General features: G+C 35.5%; 1 protein-coding gene across 8 annotated transcripts in view; it reads left to right on the top strand.

Annotated features, from left to right (window-relative positions):
• Positions 1–20,885, top strand: part of LOC115214180 (liprin-alpha-1) — a 368,483-nt gene that overhangs the window by 92,156 nt on the left and 255,442 nt on the right. Inside the window, exon 1 of one of the 8 annotated variants that reach the window (XM_029783277.2) lies at positions 11,377–11,527. The exons of the other annotated variants lie outside the window; for them this stretch is intronic. Within the exon in view, the coding sequence (XP_029639137.1) occupies positions 11,420–11,527 (108 nt within the window). The 5' untranslated portion in view covers positions 11,377–11,419. Of the gene's footprint in view, positions 1–11,376; positions 11,528–20,885 lie in introns of those variants that run through there. 8 annotated transcript variants of the gene reach the window in all.

Raw genomic sequence — 20,885 nt, 5'->3', positions numbered from 1 at the left:
GTTAAAACGGATGTTATTTTACAGTTAAAAAAAATCTAATATTTCAGCCAGCCCTTCACTTTCCCTAACTCGAAATATTTGAATTCTCTGCCCATTAAGGTAATCAAACTTATGCCTTCAATTCAATGGAACTAGAAATACACAAGTTGTCTCCCTTCCATCACTTTTCATGTCACTTTCCTTAATTTTTGTCTGAATTACATTGGTGCTAATGACGACTATTACAAATAAGATTTCACTGCTCTTCCGAGGGGCGAATTTCTTTTATAAAACGTATATAACTATGGCTGTCTTTGTTAATTTACAATTTTGTTTTGCTACTCTTCAAGGGTTACTGCAAAAATTATTTTTTGTTTGTTTTTGTTTATTTTAAGACCATGTGAATTGTTCGTGTATTTCTGATAAAGAATTTCAACTCAGTTTTCAATAATTTATGCAAGCAATTATACAAACAAGGGTGTTGGATTAGCTGAATGCTTCGCACATTGAACAAAATACATAGTGATGTTTAGTTCAGGTTCTGAGTTCAAATTCAGGTGGAATCAATTTTTGTTTCATTCTTCTGCGATTGATAAGATATAACCCCATATATTCTGCTCCTATTTCTGTCATTTACACTTGAGTCATTTTGAAAGAATTTGGAAATTGTCGACTTTGGGGGTATTCTTTTTTTTTTTTTTTTTTTTTAAATTCTGATTGTAAAGGAAGGGGAAGTGCTCATGACCTTTATAGACCCTCCAAGACCAGTGTTTGATGCCTTTTAACGTTCGGTTTAAATTGTTACTGATTAACACCTGCAGGAAAGACATGAGTAAAGACAGGATTTCAGTGGGATGTTGTTCTAAGGAGGAAGGACGAGATATAGTGGTTTGTGTGGGGCCAGTAGGTTTGGATGCAGCAGGGGTTGTGAAAGGTGGAAAGACAAATGGGTTGGGTGGGGTTTCTGAGTGCAGAAGGTACACAAATTAAATGCTGTATTTCTCTATAATTTATTCATTCATTCCATTTCAAGCTGGTTTAATAGCCTCTTTGGTTGGTTAACTTGCTGAAAATAGCAACAAAATTTCTCTCATGTACCTCCTTAGTTTTAAAAAAAAAATCAGAGGATAAATTGGGCAGTGTAGTTTTCTTGAAATGGTGGTGAGGAGTGAGGTTCGTTACATCTGAAATGCTTTTAAATTATAAATTTGCTAGATAAGAACTGATCTGGCGCTAAACAACATGAACAACAACAACAACAACTCATTCCATCACTAATATTACTTTACTTTGTATTGTACATGATGTCTGCTAGAGTGTGTCTTTAGTTGCACATAAGCCATTATCTTAGTAGCTTTCAGTTCACTTTCTAAAACTTTTACTAGACACAGCTTATTGATACAATCTTCAAATGCAGTTTTGCTTCTGATAAACCTTACGTTAAATTCTTGATAAACAGTGCATCTCAGTTTTCACTCCTGATAATTAATTATGTAAAAGAAATTGTGTTTACGCATTTTAATTTTTAATTTTAGATCTTGCAATTTTGTAAATAGTAGTAGTACTGTTTCATTGTATTTACAATGATGTGACAAGCGAGTGTTTGTGTAACTTGGGTGGAATAAATCCTGCTAGGTATTTCTGTTTCACTGCAAAGTTTATTGCTGATTCTCTAACCAATGTATTTACAGGGGGATGCTAAAAACGTTTTGGCTTTAGGAGTATCGTGAAAGCCTGGTTGGAGGCCCAACCCCCTTCTGAGTTCTTTTACAAGGTTTAGAAAACCTGAAGGACTGCTGCAATAAGTGGGTGAATCCGAGAGGGGAATATTTTCTTTTACCCCAAATCAGGGACTTTTCAGTACCCACCCCCACATATGTTGTACTGCATGCGTGCATGTATGCACTCCCACTTTACTCACTGGCTCTACACATACTATATTTTCCACTGACCATATTTCGTGGAGTGTTGGTCAGCCTGGTAGATAACTGTTGCTCTGTTCTGTGTAGTGGGATCAAATCCAGAAGCCTCTAGTTGTAATGCAAACACCTTCAGCACTCAGCCACGCCCACGCACATTTAATTCAGCACTTAGTTGCACTGGGTTTCTCTCTTTTTACTTATGTAATTTACTCCTCTCCCATTTTATATGACACTCCATCTCCTCCCCCGCCAGGTAAATTTAGCAAGTAGGAATAATAACTTCTGTGAAAAGCTGAGGTTGCTAGGTAAAGAAGGGAAGGAGTGATGATGATGATGATCATCATGATATTAGAAATAATATACAAATGAACTGAAATGCCAGTTTCCTTCATTATGAACTAACAAACCCAGACAGTATATCAGATACCATTACTGGCTGTTGAACTTCTGTTATCACTTTGAATATACTTTTTTCCCCCCCTTCTCCTTCCTCTATTGAAATCTGCAAAATATTATTATTTTTCTACCTGCAGAGGATTTCTCCTCACTGCAACATCTTGTACAGTCATGGAATTGGTAATCAATAAGTTATTCCTCTTTCACCTATAATCACTCAATACCTGTCAATGTAACTTTTTCTTAAAACAAATCTAGTGACCTTTCCCCCTCCTTCTCCTTTGCCTCTCCCCCTCCCTCTCCCTGTTGTAAAATGGCTCTCTATAGATTAAATGCCATGACAAAAATAGAGTATTTTTTTGATATAATCATCACCACCACTGCAATCGTCAATAAAATACTTTTACTAGATGCCTTCCCTTTCAAACCGTCAACTCTTTTTTTTTTTTTTGTATGATTGAAAATAAAAAAAAACAACAAAAAAGTTTCATCATTATATTTATTTCATAATCAAATTAAAATTATTATTCATCATAATTTTTTTTATGTGAATTATTCTATGCTTGTGTGAGTTGGATGGGTCTTTTCCTGCATAACCTCTCACCACTTGTGATTCTTTGCCATTTTCTTTGTGAGGTTCAATACTCAGGCATCAGCTTTAAAAGCATCTCCCCTTTATCCTCCTTGGTCTTCCTCTTCTTCAGGTTCCTTTGTAAAAATATCCATACTTTGCTGAAAATTTGGCATCCTAATGTTATTGATAAATTCATGTTGCTTGAATTTATTTCTATATCCTATTCCTAGTTCTGTGGAGTTCCAACTTTTGAATTGACTGTTATTTGATCAAATATAAGAAGCTCAGACAACAAGCTGGCAGAATCGTTAGCATGCTGAGCGAAATGCTTAGAGTATTTCATTTTATCTTTACGTTCTGAGTTCAAATTCTGCCGAGGTTGACTTTGCCTTTCACCCTTCTGGGGTCAATAAAATGAATACCAGTAGAGTCAATGTATAATTGACTGGGGTCAATGGATAATTGACTCAATTACTCCCATTTGTAAATATAAAAACTTCACCCCTCAGCCAAGCAATTTCAAGCCTATGTGGCAGAGTAGGCTCATCAAACCAGTATGATCACAAGCTCAGATTCATGGCCTTCACATCAGACTATGGTTGGTGGAGAGAATATACTGAAGCCTTTGTTCTCCAGTGGACTGAACATAGGCAATCCATTCCAATCCAGTCTAATCCATAAGAAACTCAGAATTTCAATACAGAACCTTCAGTTCATTTCGAGGACACACAAATTATATACATTTCATATAATTTATTTCGTTTCATTTGTTTTATTGGATTGGTTCGGAGAAAAGGACTGCTAATAGCCTTTGCAGATCCTCTGAGGCTGGTGAGATTAATGCAGTTAATTGTAGATTCTATATTCTATATATACAGTTTTCATGTCTATTCATCTGTCTGTCTCTTTGGTTTAGTGGTAGTCCCACAAGTAGTGTTACGACTTTTAAGGCACAAGCATGGCTTTGTGATTAGGGAGTTTGCTACTTTTGAGTTTCATTGCATAGCACCTTGGGCCAATATCTTCTATAGCACTGGGCTAACCAAAGCTGTGTCAGTGTATTTAATAGACAGACTGAAATAAGCTTCTTCTCTGTGTGTGTGCGTGTGTGCGCGCATTTATATATTCTCTGAATATTGTGGACTGTGATGCTGTTGTATTTTCTTCTGTCAACAAATCATCTGTCAGTACTGCACCTTCAAAGACATTCAAAATAAATCTTTTTTTTTTTTTTTGAAAAACAGATATGGATCCTTGAAAGGGAGGGAACCTGTTTGTAAAACATGTGACTCAATAATACTTGTTTAATAACCCATGCCTGCATGAAAAAATAGGACCAAAAGACAAATGAATGAACACACACACATCCAATGGCTTCTGTGAAACACTGTTGGGCTTTATGCTCAAAATTGTGCTTATCTACTGCTAGGCTAAAAATCCATTTTTGGATGGATGTACAAGGGCAAAACCACTGTTGATGTGATTCTTAAACAAATTATGTGCTATATTTGTCACAAAATATTTAAGAGAAAACCTGGGACCTACTGTAGACAGCCTTTGTAGTTTCATTGTCATGGTAAAAAGAAAAAAATTTCCCTTGCATAAAATAATTCTGATTACGAACATCATATGACCAGCTGTAAAATCCATGTAATCCCCACTTATAAAAAAAAAAAAAAAAGAGAAATTAAAGAATAGACATGGATTCTGTAAATCACAAAACTGGCAATCTATCCGGAAGAGTATTTACATAGATTAAAAATTGAGACATGATAGTTTTGACTCTTGAGTTTCATTCCCATAGCACCTTGGGCCAATATTTTCTATAGCACTGGGCTAACCAAAGCTGTAGCCTCTTGAGTGTTGGTAGCATATTGGGATGCACCTATAAAGTAGTTGGTGATAGAAGTGGGTGTAGAGTCATAACTGCATACACCTCTGTTGCTATGTGTGTGCTTGGTGATAAAGTGTCAGAACAGGAGGTGAAGTGCTTTGAGACTCATCCAACCTAGGAATGGTGGAAGGAAACAAAGAATATAAAAGTGATGATGATGGTGTGTGTGTGTGTATATATATATTCATCCATACACATACCATCATAAAAGCGCCTGTATGGCATCATGTAAAAGCACCCAGCACATTCTGTAAAGCGGTTGGCATTAGGAAGGGCATCCAGCTGTAGAAACTCTGCCAGATCAGACTGGAGTCTGGTGCATCCCCCCCCTCCCCGCTTGCCAGCTATGGTCACACCATCTAACCAATACCACCTTGAACAAGGGATGTTAAATGATGATGATCATTGTTTTAGTGTCCCCTTTTCCATGTTCATGTGAGTTGGATGGAATTTTATTTAGGAAGATTTTCTGGAGCTGAAAGCTCTTCCTTTTTGCCTAGTAAGGTAATATTTCCCCATGACCAGATATGTTTTTCATGAAATATTAGGAATAAAGAGAACCCCTTGCATGACAGTGACAATTGCTTCTAATTATGTGATGTCAGTGCAAGGAGATATTGCACACACACACACACACATCTGTAAGCTGATGTTTTATTTGAGGCATTTCTTGTTGGGGTCAAGGTAAGGAGACAGTAACACTCCATGTCCCTGATCTTACAACAGAACATCATTTTTTGTTGCGTCGCTCCAAGATAAATTGCTGCATCACAATCTCTTTCAGTCAGGAATCTTGTTATGAATTATTGGCACAGCTGTGAATTCTTTGGTAAGGTGTTGAATCTTGTTCTTCATCTTGAAACAATATCACTTTCTCTTAAACTTGAAAGCTGATGTACTGTCTGATCCAGAGAAAGCATGAATGAGAACCATTGCTTTGCATTTTGTCTCTCCTAAGCTTAAGGTATTGCAACTTAGGTAAATCGTTTTCCAGTTTTGAATGAAATCCAGATTTCTTTCAGACGTATCACTAGAATACATGCATCTCCACTACGAATCATATCAAAGAATGAATATTGGTGGACAATAAAAAAGTGTATCAGAACATGAGGATCCTCCTGTTCACAATTGTACTGTTCCAATTAAATATTATGTGTTGAATCTTTTTTCCTGCTCTAAATCACATCTGAACTCTCTCCAAAATAACCCGATGTTAAAAGATTTACACTGAGGTCGCAGTGCTTTAGAGCATTAAAATAATTGTAAATATGATTGCAGATCTTCATTAGAAAGCAGATACCATCTGTTTTAAAATTGGGATTTCAACTCAAAGACTTGAGTTATTTGGCTCCTGCAATCCTAGGCTCCACATTATTTTTAGTGGGTCAATCATTGTTCAGTCATACTGAAGTTGTGATTTAAGTCATTATCTTTATTTGGAAACAAGAGTCCAATTCTCTTTGTTATATCACATTACATGTTGAGCAACTTACAGGATATATATATGAGAGAGAGAGAGAGAGAGAGAGATGCTATAGAATTATGATCGCACACAGACATGTACATAGAAACAGAATTTCTTTCACATATGCCCTGATGGCCACTAGTAGTGTGTAGCTTTTGATTGTGTAGGTAGAGAAAAATTTTTGTGTTTCTTCATTATTTTTTTGGTTGTTACTTGGTAAATGGGTTAATATATATTTTACCATTTCTATAACAAAAGATAGGGAATGCCCCACCAACATTCCTACTTGTACTTAATTCTGTTGATATAGTAGAAAATTTTGTAGATGGATATTTGGCTGTGATACATCATACAGATGGCAGATTTTCAGAATAGATCCCATTTTGACTCCTTCTTCTCAACTGATATCTGCATAAACATAAATAACTGTATCTCAAATGTACATTGGGTGATAATGTATCTGAAATTTCTGTTAGCTTTATTAGTATCCAACTTTGTGTTTAATCTCACTCTTATAAAAGCACTTTTGAAAAGTATTTGTCTTGGGTGCATTACCTGCCAGATGTATGAGAGGTTTTGAGATTAAATCACTGAGAACATGCATAATTCTAGTAACAAGAGTGTAACATGATGTTAAGTAAAGGTTGATGGAAATGTTCCCAACAGTAAGGGGTGGGGTTTAGATACCTTATACTCCCTTGTTTGTAGTTTAAATCCCACTGTGATTACAAATACCTTTTATCTTGTTCATTGCCATATGTTTCTATATTTGAATTTTCTTAAGGTCTTTTTGGCCCTTGAATCTGCTGGGATTTATAAGTACCAGTAGACACAATGAGGGGAGGGGAAGTCTGTATATCAAGAGGGGAAGTCTGTATATCAAGAGGGAGATGAAATTAGAGTTCATAAAAGGTAAATGGTTGTTTTAACAGCCATTTTAATAGGAACTGGCACTTCATTGGTTATGGCAATGAGGGTTCCAGCTGATCCAATCATCAGAACAGTCTGCTCATGAAATTACTGTGCCAGTGGCTGACCACTCCACAGGGAGATTCAGTATTATACAGGGTGTGACAAGCTGGCCCTTTGAAATGTAAGAACTATTCATTTTTGCCATTTGAGTGAACTGGAACAATGTGAAATAAAGTGTCTTTCTCAATGACACAAGGTACTGCCAGGAACTATGGTTCATGACCTTATGAGCATGAACCATATACTTTAGCCACTAAGCCATGTGCCTTTGCATATAGCAATAGAAAGGGCCGAAAAATGATTCAGTAAGTTTTGTGAGAACTTGGTTTCATAATCCTGTCTCTTTGGATTCATCAACAATCCAAACTCTAAGTGAACTCTCCCTCTCATTTCAGGTAGATTGGCATTAGGCTGATGTACATTTGGATCCATCAGGGACAAAGGGAACATTATCTCTTGTCCCACGTTTAAAATGAGACCTTCTTTCATCTTTGGCAGGTGGACAGAGGTGGTGTTTTTGATTCACTACACACACACAAAAAAAAAAAGAAAAGAAAAAATTGACGTACCTTTTGTCTTTTAGTTCCTGTGTGTAACCTGCATGGTTGAATGCTTGCAATAGCAAATCTCTCATGATATCTTATCTGTTATTTGCTTGATTACTTGGATCCTGTGAAATTATCTCATTAGTTTCAATATTACAAAATCTGTTTATTGCTGTTGCTTCAGGAAGACACCTGGTACAGAGGTGGCCATTTAAACACTCAGGAGAGACACACCGGCTCAGCGCCCCATTTGAGATATCTAGTATAGTAGTTTGTGTCCATTCTAGTTGTTGCCATCCTGCCGTTACTCTGGATATGATGTTCTGCAAGGATTAAGCAACGATGTTGGAAATCTGCTGTAGGGACCTATCGAAAAATAAGTTTGGTCCGGGCATTTCATATATCTTGTCTTTTTTCTTCATTAGACTGCAGCTATGCTGGAGCATCACCTTGAAGAATTTTTAGTCCAATGAATCGAGCCCAGTATTTTTTTTTTTTAAAGCCTAGTACTTATTCTAGCTGTCTCTTTTGCCAAACTGTTAAGTTACGGTGATGTAAACATACCAATCTCGGTTGTCAAGTGGTGGGTAGACACACACACGATGGGCTTCTTTCAGTTTCTGTCTACCTATTCCACTCACGAAACTTTTACTGATTCATATTCACATTGCCAAAGGAATTAGTTTTGCATGTTTATTTCAAAATATTCTTTTACTTATTTCAGTCAGGTGACTTTGGCCATGCAGGAGCATCGCCTTTAGTCGAGCAAATCGACACCAGGACTTATTCTTTGTAAGCCTAGTACCTATTCTATTGGTCTCGTATGCCGAACCGCTAAGTTAGGGGGACGTAAACACACCAGCATCGGTTGTCATGTGATGTTGGGGGGTGGGGGGCGAGGACGACAAACACAGACATACAAAAACACACACACACACACATATATATACATATATATGACGGGCTTCTTTCAGTTTCCATCTACCAAATCCACTCACAAGGCTTTGGTCGGCCCGAGGCTATAGTAGAAGACACTTGCCCAAGGTGCCACGCAGTGGGACTGAACCTGGAACCATGTGGTTGGTAAGCAAGCTACTTACCACACAGCCACTCCAATGTGTGTGTATATGTCTTTGTCTACAAATACACTTATGCACAGAATAATTGTATAAATCTATATAAAAGTTGGCTCACAGGACTAGAACTAGTCAATTTTAGAACCTTAGGACTTATAAATTTTTCACTTAAACCTTCTGATACCAATCTGCCTGAGACCGAACCTGGCTCTCTGGTATGAACTTTGTTTTAAATGATCTGAATTGAAATCTTCCATTAAAATTTCATATTAATTCGTTTCAAATTAGCTTAATAGCAACAAGATTATTTTACTAAATTCGTCACTATTTTCAACATTAATTGAAACAACCCAGTGTTTATCTGCAGAAATTTGGTAATGGACAGGTTAATTAAAAAATGATGAGTGAAGACTGAAAAATCTATGCAGTTGTGATGATTAGTTTTTATATTTGATATTTCTTCTACATATTTTCTGTAAGCAGTATTAAAGTATAAAATCTCAATTAAATTATGCGACATAGTAAATTCTGATTTTTTCCATATTCATGTTCACATGTAAGCTACCTCTTGCTTAGTGGCATACTTTATACGCACTTTTGACAAGTTGTGGTGCACCTGAGCACTGTATACAATAATTTCATTATTATTATTATTTCATCTGTCTTTATGGTTTGAGTTCAAATTCTGTCAAGGCTAACTTTGTCTTTCTTCCTTTTGGTGTCAGTAACATAAGTACCAGCTGAGAACTGGGATTGATATAATTTCCTTATCACCTTCCTCGCCGTCCCAAATTGCTGGCCTTGTGCCAAAATGGGAAACCAATAGTTAGCCTATAAAATGACTGTTTTGATATGTTTAACTTCTTTTGTTTCATTTCATGACAAAATACTGGTGTGTGTGTGTGTGTGTGTGTGTGTGTAATACTTAGATGTGTGTTTCTGTATGCATGTACTTTTGGAAAATAATACTTGGACGTGTGTGTATGTGTGTATGGAAAATAATATCTGGATATGTGTTTCAGTGTGCACGTGTGTGTGGAAAATGATATTTGGATGTGTGTGTGTGTGTGTGTGTGTGAGTGTGTGCGTGTGTGTGTGTGTGTGTGTAATAATACTTAGATGTGTGTTTTTCTGCGCGTGAACTTTTAGAAAATAATACTTGGACATGTGTGCATGTGTGTGTGGAAAATGATATTTGGGTGTGTGTGTGTGTGTGTGTGTGTGTTCCTGTGTTTGGAAAATAATATCTGGATATGTGTTTCAGTGTGTGCGTGTGTGTGTGGAAAATAATATTTGGATGTGTGTGTGTGTGCATGTTCCTGTGTTTGGAAAATAATACTTGGATGTGCGTGTGTGCATGTTTTGTTTTTTCTCTTTCTGCTTCTGCTACATAAAAAATAGATGTTAGTCGTGTAGTTCACAGTTTATAACTTGCATTAGTTTCTAGTAAGACAAGACATAAAAACTTTCCCCAATGCTGCTCTTGTATTGCAGTTTACCTACTGTTACAAGTTAATAGCAGAATTAGAGGAATGGCCATTAGCATCTCTGCTTCTGCTGCTGCTGCTGCTGATCTTGCCGCTGCTAATATCACCCCCACTGCTACTGCTACTACCGAGGCAGTTTCATCAGCTGGAGTAGCTTCTATTGCAGATAGTGATGTGAACGTAATCAGCATGCTTCATCTTTTGGTAACCACAGTGTTGTCAACCTATCAGAATCACTAAGGATAAAATATATTGGTTTTTGATGCATACATATGATGGATACTTTGGGATGGTAGCAACAGTAACAGCAGCTTGTGTCTAATCAGTGGTGAAAGCTTTGTAATTGTGAAGCAATTCAATTCATTTTCATTTTTTTTTTGTTCCCCTTTTCTTTTACCCCCACCAGTGTCTGCAAACATTAAGCTGTAATTAGCCATAACCATTCTTCAGCATTGGATGCAATTGTTTGTAGCCATGTGTTACTATTTGGCTACAATGAGGCTGTGTAAAGTTACTTCCAAGCTGATGAACATTTCATATTTACTACCATGGATTAAACTAATGGATACCTCTTTTTTCCATGGATATCTACCATTGGAGTGGATTTACCTCTTTATTCTGCAACCTCTGGATATAAATTTATCTTTTCATTCATTACCCCATCACCTTGCAGTTTAGTTTCTCTTGTTGTGTGGTTTACTTTATCTTTCTTTTTTCCCCCTTTTTTTATATATATATTATTTTAGTCTTATTTTTACTTCGTCTAAGTAAAAAAAAAAAGCAAGTGTAAAGAAAATAATACCACCATTGTATGAGTATATATACATACATACATATATACACACATACCCATATATATCTATATATACATATATAATACCTACACATACATACATCCACCAAACAAATACACCACAGAAAGTTTGAATATAAAGTATTTTTTTAAAGGAGAGAATGCCAAAAAGTGTAGTTTTTGGCATTAAAGAAAGTCAAAGTAGATATTTTTGAGATCATTAATATTTTATGTTTGTATATAAATAAATATAAATATATATATATATATTTATATATATATATGTATATGTATATATTTGTTGTCATCTGACTCGATGGCTAACGGATTTAATCTACACTTAGACGTTAATTTGCGGGGGATTGATCATGTTGTGTCAAGATTGAAGAATAATGATATAAAGCATCTCAAGTATTTTGTTCAGGTAAGTTTTTAACATGGACAAAAAAAAAACAACTAATATTTTTAATGTTTTGAAAGAATAATAAAGCAATTTTCTGAGTTAGAGGTACTTTTTACTAGTTGCCAGTTTGTATATAATTAACATCACAATAGTATTTTACTCATTAAGAAAATTAGTTTGCTAATGAAATATTTAGTCCTCATAGCTAAAAGATTTACTAATAATTAGGGAAAAAAACAGCAACTTTTTTCTCCTTTTTCTGTTATAATTTGTATGCATTAAGCAAAATTAGTTATCTATTGAAATATTTATTCCTTATAGTTAAAACAATAACTGCTGAGAAACAGAAAAAAAATTCCCCTAACTTTTTTTTCCTTTGTAATCTGGTATATTTTGTTAAAAAAAATATTCCAAAAATGGTTTCATGTTAAATTTGATGCGATAATCTCTATGTATGCTTATAGTTGGATATGGTCTGAGCTGATGTAGTCATATAAAATTTATGGATTGGGTAGTTTTTAGCTTTTCATTTTTCATTATCATTCAGACGTGTTGCTGAAATAGTTATTATATAGATCAGAAATCCAGTTGAAAATGTGGTTATATTCCATTGTTCTGAAAGCTATTTTTCTCTTGAAAAGTATTCACTTTCATTTTCTAATTCTATCACCTCCTTCTCCTGAATGAGATATTTATTTAAAGAGATATTTATTTACTCATGGTTATTTGTAAATCATTTCTCTAATCAGTCATATGCGGCATGCAGGATTTCATTAGTTTAGACAACTTCTTAACTGTTTTAAGATAAAGACTATGGGTTTGAATTTGTTAAGATGGGCACCAGTTGATATTGTTATAGCTCTGCTGAAAATCAAAATGTTGATATGTTGATGGCTAAACTGTTCTGCAACATCAACTTGTTGAAGAGCAAATTCACTTTCTTAATATATTTAGAGAACAAGTGTAGCTATAATTTCAAAAAAAGCCAAGTCAGCTCCGACTAAGTAGACTTACAATCAATGTCAATCTTACCATGACCATCCCATTTTGTTTTTTTTTCATCTTCAGGCATAATGCATTTACCATGTCCTTCCTTTTAAAGATAGGGTGTGTGATTTGTGGGGGATTTGGCAGCTATTCTTTTGCAGGTCCCAACTGCTCAGAGCTTTTCTCAGGAAGATGAGAATTGCAATGACTTGTGACCATTAACCCTGTTTCATTAGGCATTTGCCAATGCCAAACTAGTGTGCTCCTCTAAAGGAAAAAAAAAATTTTCTGCCAAATAAACGACTGCATATCATTACTAATATAAAATGAAAAGAAGGAAAGAACTCCAAGGTGTCATTTTAGCAGTGAGTTGTGTGTTGCTGAGTGTGAATGCTATGTACAAAATATTCCTCTGAGGAATAAACTAATGACAGTTAATAAATAATAAATCAACAAAGCTAAATGCACAAGAATACTGTTCTATTTTGGAAATGAGCTCCTAAAACAGTCTCTTGCCTTTTAATACCCATAAACTGTGTCTGTTGAGCTATATGTCTTTATATGTATCTGGTTTATGTTTGTGTGCATGTATGTATATGTGTATATTCTTTTCCTTATTCTTTTGTTGCATTTCATGCAGAAAATGCAGCCCTGTTGGGGCACTGCCTTCACTAATCCATCGTGTTGATCCCGGCACTAATTTCAGTCTTGATGGTTTTTATTAATCAAAAATGAATAAGTCACCTCTTCACAAAGAGGGACTCGGCTCGAGGCAAAGGATTACACTAGTATACATAAACGTGTGTGTGTGTGTGTGTGTGTGTGTGAGGGTATGCACATATACATGCATTTACACTGGCATGTGGGCATTTGCATGTGAGTGCACTAATGGGTTTTTCTTTTTTGTGGAGGACAGCAAAGCACAGTTCTAATTTTTAGTACTCTTTCTACATCCTGTTGCAAAAGCACATCTGAGGTTTCCTTGCTCAGGGCTGATACATAAAATCAAATAGCTGCTAGTTTTATTGGGTTCTCTTTTATACATCTCAGTACAGATGGACTTAGTTGCAGGAGTCAGCTTTCCATTAAATCTGCTGTTCCTTTCTGTCTGTGTAGAGGAGTAAATCTATAAGAGTTATTGGTATTTGGAACATTAGCGTTCATTGGATTCTCTCCAAATGATCCACTTGTAGGCATATATTTTCTTTTATTAAGCAATATAGGCTGGATGTGCTTTTATTATTTTTGTTCCTGGTCTCAGTAGTGACAGAGATGACTTTTTAAAAAGGTAACAAGTGTGCAAACCTTAATATCTATAAGTCTAGAGATCAGGGTGACACATGACCACATACGTACGTATGTACGTACACACACACACACACACGCTAATGGGCTGAATTAAACTGGTTTGCCTCAATGAAGTTAGTTAAGAACATTTGGATATTGGGATTATTAAGTGATATCCTTGAATAGAGCACTTATTTAAATGTCTCCGATGATTAAGCGTATTAAATTTGTAATGAATTAATGGTAGAGTGTAGAATTTGTAGAGTACCATAGAAAATGGCTTGTGATAGTGATACCTTTTTACGTTCTGGGCTCAAATCCTCAGACTGCTGTTGCTTTTCCACCTTGTGAGGTCAGTGAAATGAGTGCCTGTTGATTATACAGCGGTGTTGGAATGGCAATAATGGTTACATCCATGAAGGCAAACCGGAACCTGAAACCAGTAAAAGAAAAAAAAAAAAAAAAAAAACAGAAAGGAAGAAGTTGTTAAAAATTATATTTTGGTGATGATTGCTCTCTATTTGTCAAGTTGAAATATTTGATACATGGTCCTTGTGACACACATACTTTCTTTGAATTGAATATCCTTACCAAAATGTTGCTGAATGCTGCATTAGTTAGTTTAATGTCAAATAAAAAAAAAAAAGAGAAAAAAAAAAAAGAAAAATGTTGAGGAGGGAGAAATGGAGAATGGTTCTTAATGTTCCAATCACTAGTTTCAGTTTATGGAAGAAGAGGAAAAAAAAAACTATTAGAATAAAACAAGTAATGAATCATTTAAAAACAGTTTTATTAATTGTTAGTCAGTAACCTTTTAAAAATGTATATTTTTATTGTATATTTCTAAGAGTCAGAATTCAGTGATAATTTTCATAAATGGAAAAATATAATCATATAACTTTGACGGATCAACCATTGAAATTGACAGCCAATTGATCAAAGGCACAATTAAGGATATGAAGAAAGGGAAGGTACTGGGTCATTGGGGTTGGTATAATCACTGAGACACTTAAAATATTTGAAGCAGATAATATGTTAGCCACTCGTAGTCAGTCAGGTAGTACAGGAATGTGTCATATCCAGTTATTGGTGTAATACTGGCATCGAGTTATACCAGAGCAAAAGAGATGCTTTAGAGCGAGACAGGTTGCATCAAACTGATGGATGAAGGTATAAAAGTTACTAAAAAAAGTTATAGCACAACTGATTTGGAAAAAAATTAGCCTGGACAAGACTCATTTCAGGTTAATACCCAGACAGGTGCCACTAATTCCATGTTCTTAGTGAAACAACAACTGTAGACGTACTTGGCTAGACTAAGCCATTCTATTTAGCTTTTGTGGTCCTGGAGAAGTCCCTTGACAGTGCTTCATGCTCACAAGACTGGCAGTTACTAAGGTAACATGTATAAGGTGAGTGGTGTGTAAGTCTTTCTTGCAAGCCATGTACAAAGGTGGTATCATTAAGGTGAGAGAGGATTAACAATGAGTTCCATGAAGAATTTAGTTTTCAGGTTGGCGTTAATCAGGGCTTAGTTCTTTTTCTGTTCTGCCTTTGTTTACTGTTGTCCTTTGAGCCACAATAGATGTTTCAGAATGGTTGTCCTTAGAAACACTTCTCTACCTAGTTGTCATAGCTGAATTGTTCAAAGAATTAATGAAGAAATTCCAGGCTTGGAAACATTACTTAAAATGGATGCTTCACAGTAAATCTAGCAAAGATGATAGGACCCTACTGTCACTAGAAATGGCCATGTTTGATATGCAGAGAAAAAATATGTAGAAATTCAATACACTATACCCAATTTTAATCTATGGATACATTAGAAGTGTTGTGAGACCACAGGCAGTCTGACAAGGAAGGTAGGTTAGCTTCATATGCGGCAGGTGCACGGGAGTTGCTAGCAGTAAGAATTCATATGAAATGAATTCCTTCAAGTGTTCAGAAGGATCCCTGGTGTAGTTGATAGATTTTGTTACATAGATGACCAAATTTGAAGTGGAGGCAACTGTTCCAAAAGCCCAGTTGCCAGAGTTAGTGTGGTGGAAAAAGTTCAGGGAGCTGCTACCACTACTTTGCAGCAAAAGATTTCTCTTTCTTATTGTATGCTATTTATGTATGATGTGTGTCTGGAAAATGGACCTTGAATGTGGAAGATTTGAGAAAATTGAAAAGAAATGTGGTGACCATACTCTGCTGGATGCATAATGTTGTTAGCGTGCATGACAGTGGAGTACAAATGCAGTGAAAGAAAAGACTTGACATGGAGTAACTGGATGGAGTGTGAAGGAGAGACAACTATGTGGGTATGGTCATGTATGGAGAATGCCGCTTGTTTAATGATATGCCAAGTGCTCTTTATGGATGGAACCTGTGGAAGAAGAAGGCTATGGGATAAATTCTGGAAGACTCATTTTAGAAGGCTGAATCCTGGGAAGGAGAGGAGGAAAAGGGGCCTATGAATCATTGTACTAAAGGGGACTCACTCAATAGATACAAGTACAGAAGACCGGATATAAAAGAGGTTGATGTCAGAGATGGAAAATGAGATGCCTTAATATCTACAATTAGATCTCTCCTGACTATTATGCTCCTATCAATTCTTCATATATTGTTTCTTTGTGTTTTTGAGACTCTCATATCTATTGTTCTCCCACCTTCTCATTAATATATCTTCCTACTGTCACCCCTACCCCCATTGCACTGCCTATGTAACGAGGGATGTCATTAATTGGATCTGTCTCGATTCAGTCTCCCACTTACCACCATCCTCTCATTATCAATAGCCATCATCTACTCTTTCTCTGTCCCATTTCTCCAACCCTTATCCACTGATTATTGACATCCGGCACCTCCATCCGTCACCTCCACTCTTATCTCAAATTTTTATTGCTATCCATCACTCAACATCCATCACTCATAGTCAGTCAGGTAGTCGAGAAAGGTGTTATCACCAATTACTGGCATAATAATATCACCATCCACTTCTACAAGAGCAAAGGAGATGCTTTAGAGAGTGGTAGCTAGAGAAGCATTAAATTGATGAACTAGGTTATCAAAGTTACTGAAAGAGTTATAGTACAATTGATTAGAAAAAGAATAAGCCTAGACAAGATGCAGCTCTGGTGTATGCTAGGATAACCAGAGTAACTGGTGGTTACACCAAAGTAACTGATGATTACTCTCTCCTCTATCACTCATTATTGACATCTATAATGCTTACTGTCTTTCCTAGCTCTCTCTCTTTCTGTTTCCAGCACTTCTCTCTCTCTCACTTACAGTACCTTCTCTTCAATTACCCTGCTCTCTCTCTCCTCTCCTCATGCTATTTATATTGAATATCCTTACCAACAATTATCATCTAGCTGTTCACCACTCTCTTCCTCTGCTCATCTCTGTTACCTTTTAAAACTTCTCTCTTTGATTCTTTTCTATTACTCTCTCTTCTATCACATTCTTGCATTGGTCGTCTAACATCAAAGTCACTTCTATTTGCTGAGAACAAGACAACCTTCTGGTGTTGGCGAACGAGCAAATGGAAATCATATTGGGTAAGAGAGGACTCTTTTCTTTTGTTGAGGAGAAGACAATCTCTCGAGTACTGGTGTCTTGATAAAATGCATCCTGTACATTCTGTAAAGGGGTTGGCAATAGGAAGGGCATTCAGCTATAAAAACACATATCAAAAATGGAACAGATGAACAAGACAGACTTGTCTGTCTAAGAGTTGACTCAATCTACAATGCCCCATCCAACACATGCTGGCAGAGAAAAGGCTTTGTAAAAATAATGATGATGGAATAGAAAGGTTAAAAAAAACTAAAATTTATATAAAACTAATAAAACTAGAAAATGTATGTGTGTGTGTTTGCATGTTTTAAATGATGAATTTTCTGATCACTCATGGAAGAGATTTTAGTCTCTTGTACTTATTAAAGAATATAGATATTTTGATTTGTTTTAGATTATCAATAGATCTACCAATAAAACATTAAATATTCCCATTATAGGCAATCTCTTGAAGAAACAGTGTGGAAATTCCTTAAATATTTATTTTTCTATTTTTCTTTCTTTTCTTCTTTTTGCTTTTCTGTGCATGTATAAAAACTAGTCCATTTAAAACCCATTAAGATAATACAAACTAACTTAAGCAATCATTGCTGACATTTTAAAATCTATTTCATGAGATTGGATCACACATCCTGTAAGCTTGTCTCTAGTTATGCTTGACTAGTTAAAATGTATTGATTACTTGTTGATCTAGGAAATGAAAGGGTAGTCCTGTGATATTTGACTTTTAATTTGCCAATTTCATGCTATGATGCTGCCAGATGTTTATTCTAGCCTTGCTAGGAATGTTCTGAAAAATTTTCCCTCAGGCTAACTACTGAAGTCAAGAGTATATTGGTCAGTGCATTTAATTTCCTTTCTTATCATGTCAGAGCTTTTTTGTACGATACTCTTTTAACTGAACGTACAATGTGTACACACATACTCACGCGCGCGTATATATATATGTATATATATATATAAACAGGAGGTATTTTCTCATAAAGATGAATTGTCCTTATCGTTGGATTATATTTTTAACAATTTAATTTGTGTAATGAAAAAATTTACAAGATAGCTTGGTTTACTATAAAAATGATTTCTTTAATCAGTATATATATATATAAATAAAAATAAAAATGCATTTTTATCTATTGTTTCCATGGCTTCACATACTCTTTCTCTATTGGTTTTGAGTTCATAATGAAACAGAATCATTATTCATCATTTTTGTTTTTTTTTAGTGGGGGGGGGGGGGGTGCTTTTTATATTTTTAATCAAAATAATAGTGGAAAAGTAATTTTTAGAAAATATTTACATGATAAATTGCATTTTTGGGTATTGAATACTCTTTTATCAGTTTATAGCTTGGCAGTTTGATCATGAAAAGAGATATTGTTTAATTATGTGTGAATCTGAAGATAATAGGTAATTAGTGAAGAGAGTCTTTGCTAAAATATCCTCGGGAACACTGTATATTATTGAAATGTAGGCCATGGAAATACGTTTTGATAATTCTTACCTGGTTAGACTTTCGCTTATAAAAGCACTTATAAAAGAAGTCAGTTTGTTTCTTTGGCAGCATTCCCTACGATAACTATCTTTACCACCTCAAACATCTTTCAACTCGTAATAATTTTCTCGATTCAGAAACAGGAATTGTTGGCTGTTCCTTACACTTTCTTGAACTTATGTATTTATAATGTAATAGTTTAGTTCAAGGTAGTTTGTGCACTTTACAAGTGAAAGCTAATCCTCCCATGAATGAATGTCTTGCGTATCAGTCATTTGCTATTAGAAGCCACCATTCACAAACACACTCTAACCATTACTCCATTGTTCTGGTAAATTCTTATGTTACTGATACAACAATGTTGGTAAATATCTTTATCTTTTACATTTTGCTTGGCCAGTTATAGGACTGTGGCCATGCTGGGGTACTACCTTGAAGGGTGTAGTCGAAAAAATTGACTCCCAGTTCCAGGTTTTAAAGTTTGTTACTTATTTTATCTGTTTCTTTTGCCAAACTGCTAAATTATGGGGATGTAAACAAACCAACACTAATTGTTAGTCAATGGTGGTGGTGAACAGATACATAAACACACATAGGCACAACAGGTTTCCACACAATTTCCACCTACCGAATCCACTCATGAAGCATTGATTGACCAGGTGTTATAATAAACAACACATCCAAAGTGCCACACAGCCATGCCTGCTCAACTTTCTGTCCTAGTCTATTGATTTCATACTCTCACTTTTTTTGGTCTCATCTCCCACAATGTCTCAAACCTCTAAGTCCTCTTTTTTTTTTGTAATCTTTCTTCTTAAAGATTGCATCTCCTTGAAAATCTTACTCTGTTTGTCTATTCTTTTTCTCCTGTTAGTAACCTAGAGCAATTAAAATTGATCATTAACCCAACCAATTGACTCTTCAATTCCTGAACTGGGGCAGTGCCCTTTCCCATGAAGCAAAATGTACAATTTTTTCTCTCTTTGTATTTAAAACTAAACTGCCATACTTTTCATTTCTGCCCTGAACCCCAAATCATTTTCCATCCAACAGCCAAAGCAGTAAAAAGAAGAAAAGTTCTGTGGTTCAGAAGCCTGGTTTGTAACTATATGATTTTAGGTTCAGCCCCACTGAATAGCACTTTGACCAAGCTTCTGCTAAAGCCCCAAGCCAACTAGTGCCTGTGAGTGGATTTGCTCAACAGAAACCTTGTGGAAGTCTGTTTGTGTACATGTGTGAATATGTATGTGCTTCTGTGTTTGCCAAAACCCTCTTGACAGCTAGTGTTGGTTTGTTTACATCCCTGTAATTTAGTAGTTTGGCAAAAGTACCAGACCATGAAAAAAAAAATATTGGTATCACTTTGTTCTATGAATACTCTTCATGGTGATGCCGCAGCATAGTCACTGTCTAACAGCTGAAACAAAATGATTGCCAGTTTTTGTTCTTCAGACACATGTTTCTTACCTGGACAGAAGTGCTTGTATCAATGAATTACAGACAAATATGAGAGAAGCTGAAATAGTATTATCTAATATATGTAATGTCTGCAGACTCTAGGAACTGAGCAGCAGTTAACTAGTTCAGCCCTTGAGTGTGAAGGATAGATTATAATTCAGACAGTGTTACTATGTTGACACTAAGGGCATCTGACAGTGAACTTGGCTTGCTTGTGCACTAAGTTCATTAATGCAAAATTGACAGTGCATAAAGTCTGGACATGAAGAAAATGGATTGCAGTAATAAGTCATTAAATATTAACCAAGCTATGTTATCTAGGTGACCTGAACAAGTCTGGTTTAAAAGTCAGTAGTTGCTTAGTAACTAGAATTGGTAATAGCAAGAAAAGTCAAACTTCTTCTATCATTGATGACAGTAGTATTATTTCTGCAAAAGAATATGTTTTTGATGTATATTTTTATATAAGTAGCTACTTACTTTTTAAAATTTTCTTTTTTAAATTTTATTTTTGTGAATGCATTCAAAGCTCAGCGTTGTAAATCGCTAAGTGATTCACCAGTTTCCACATTTTTCTATGATTTA

Source organism: Octopus sinensis, linkage group LG7 (assembly GCF_006345805.1).
Source record: "Octopus sinensis linkage group LG7, ASM634580v1, whole genome shotgun sequence".
Classification (NCBI taxonomy): Eukaryota; Metazoa; Mollusca; class Cephalopoda; order Octopoda; family Octopodidae; genus Octopus; species Octopus sinensis.
Note: the sequence above shows the minus strand (reverse complement) of the source record. Positions and strands in the feature narration are given on the sequence as shown.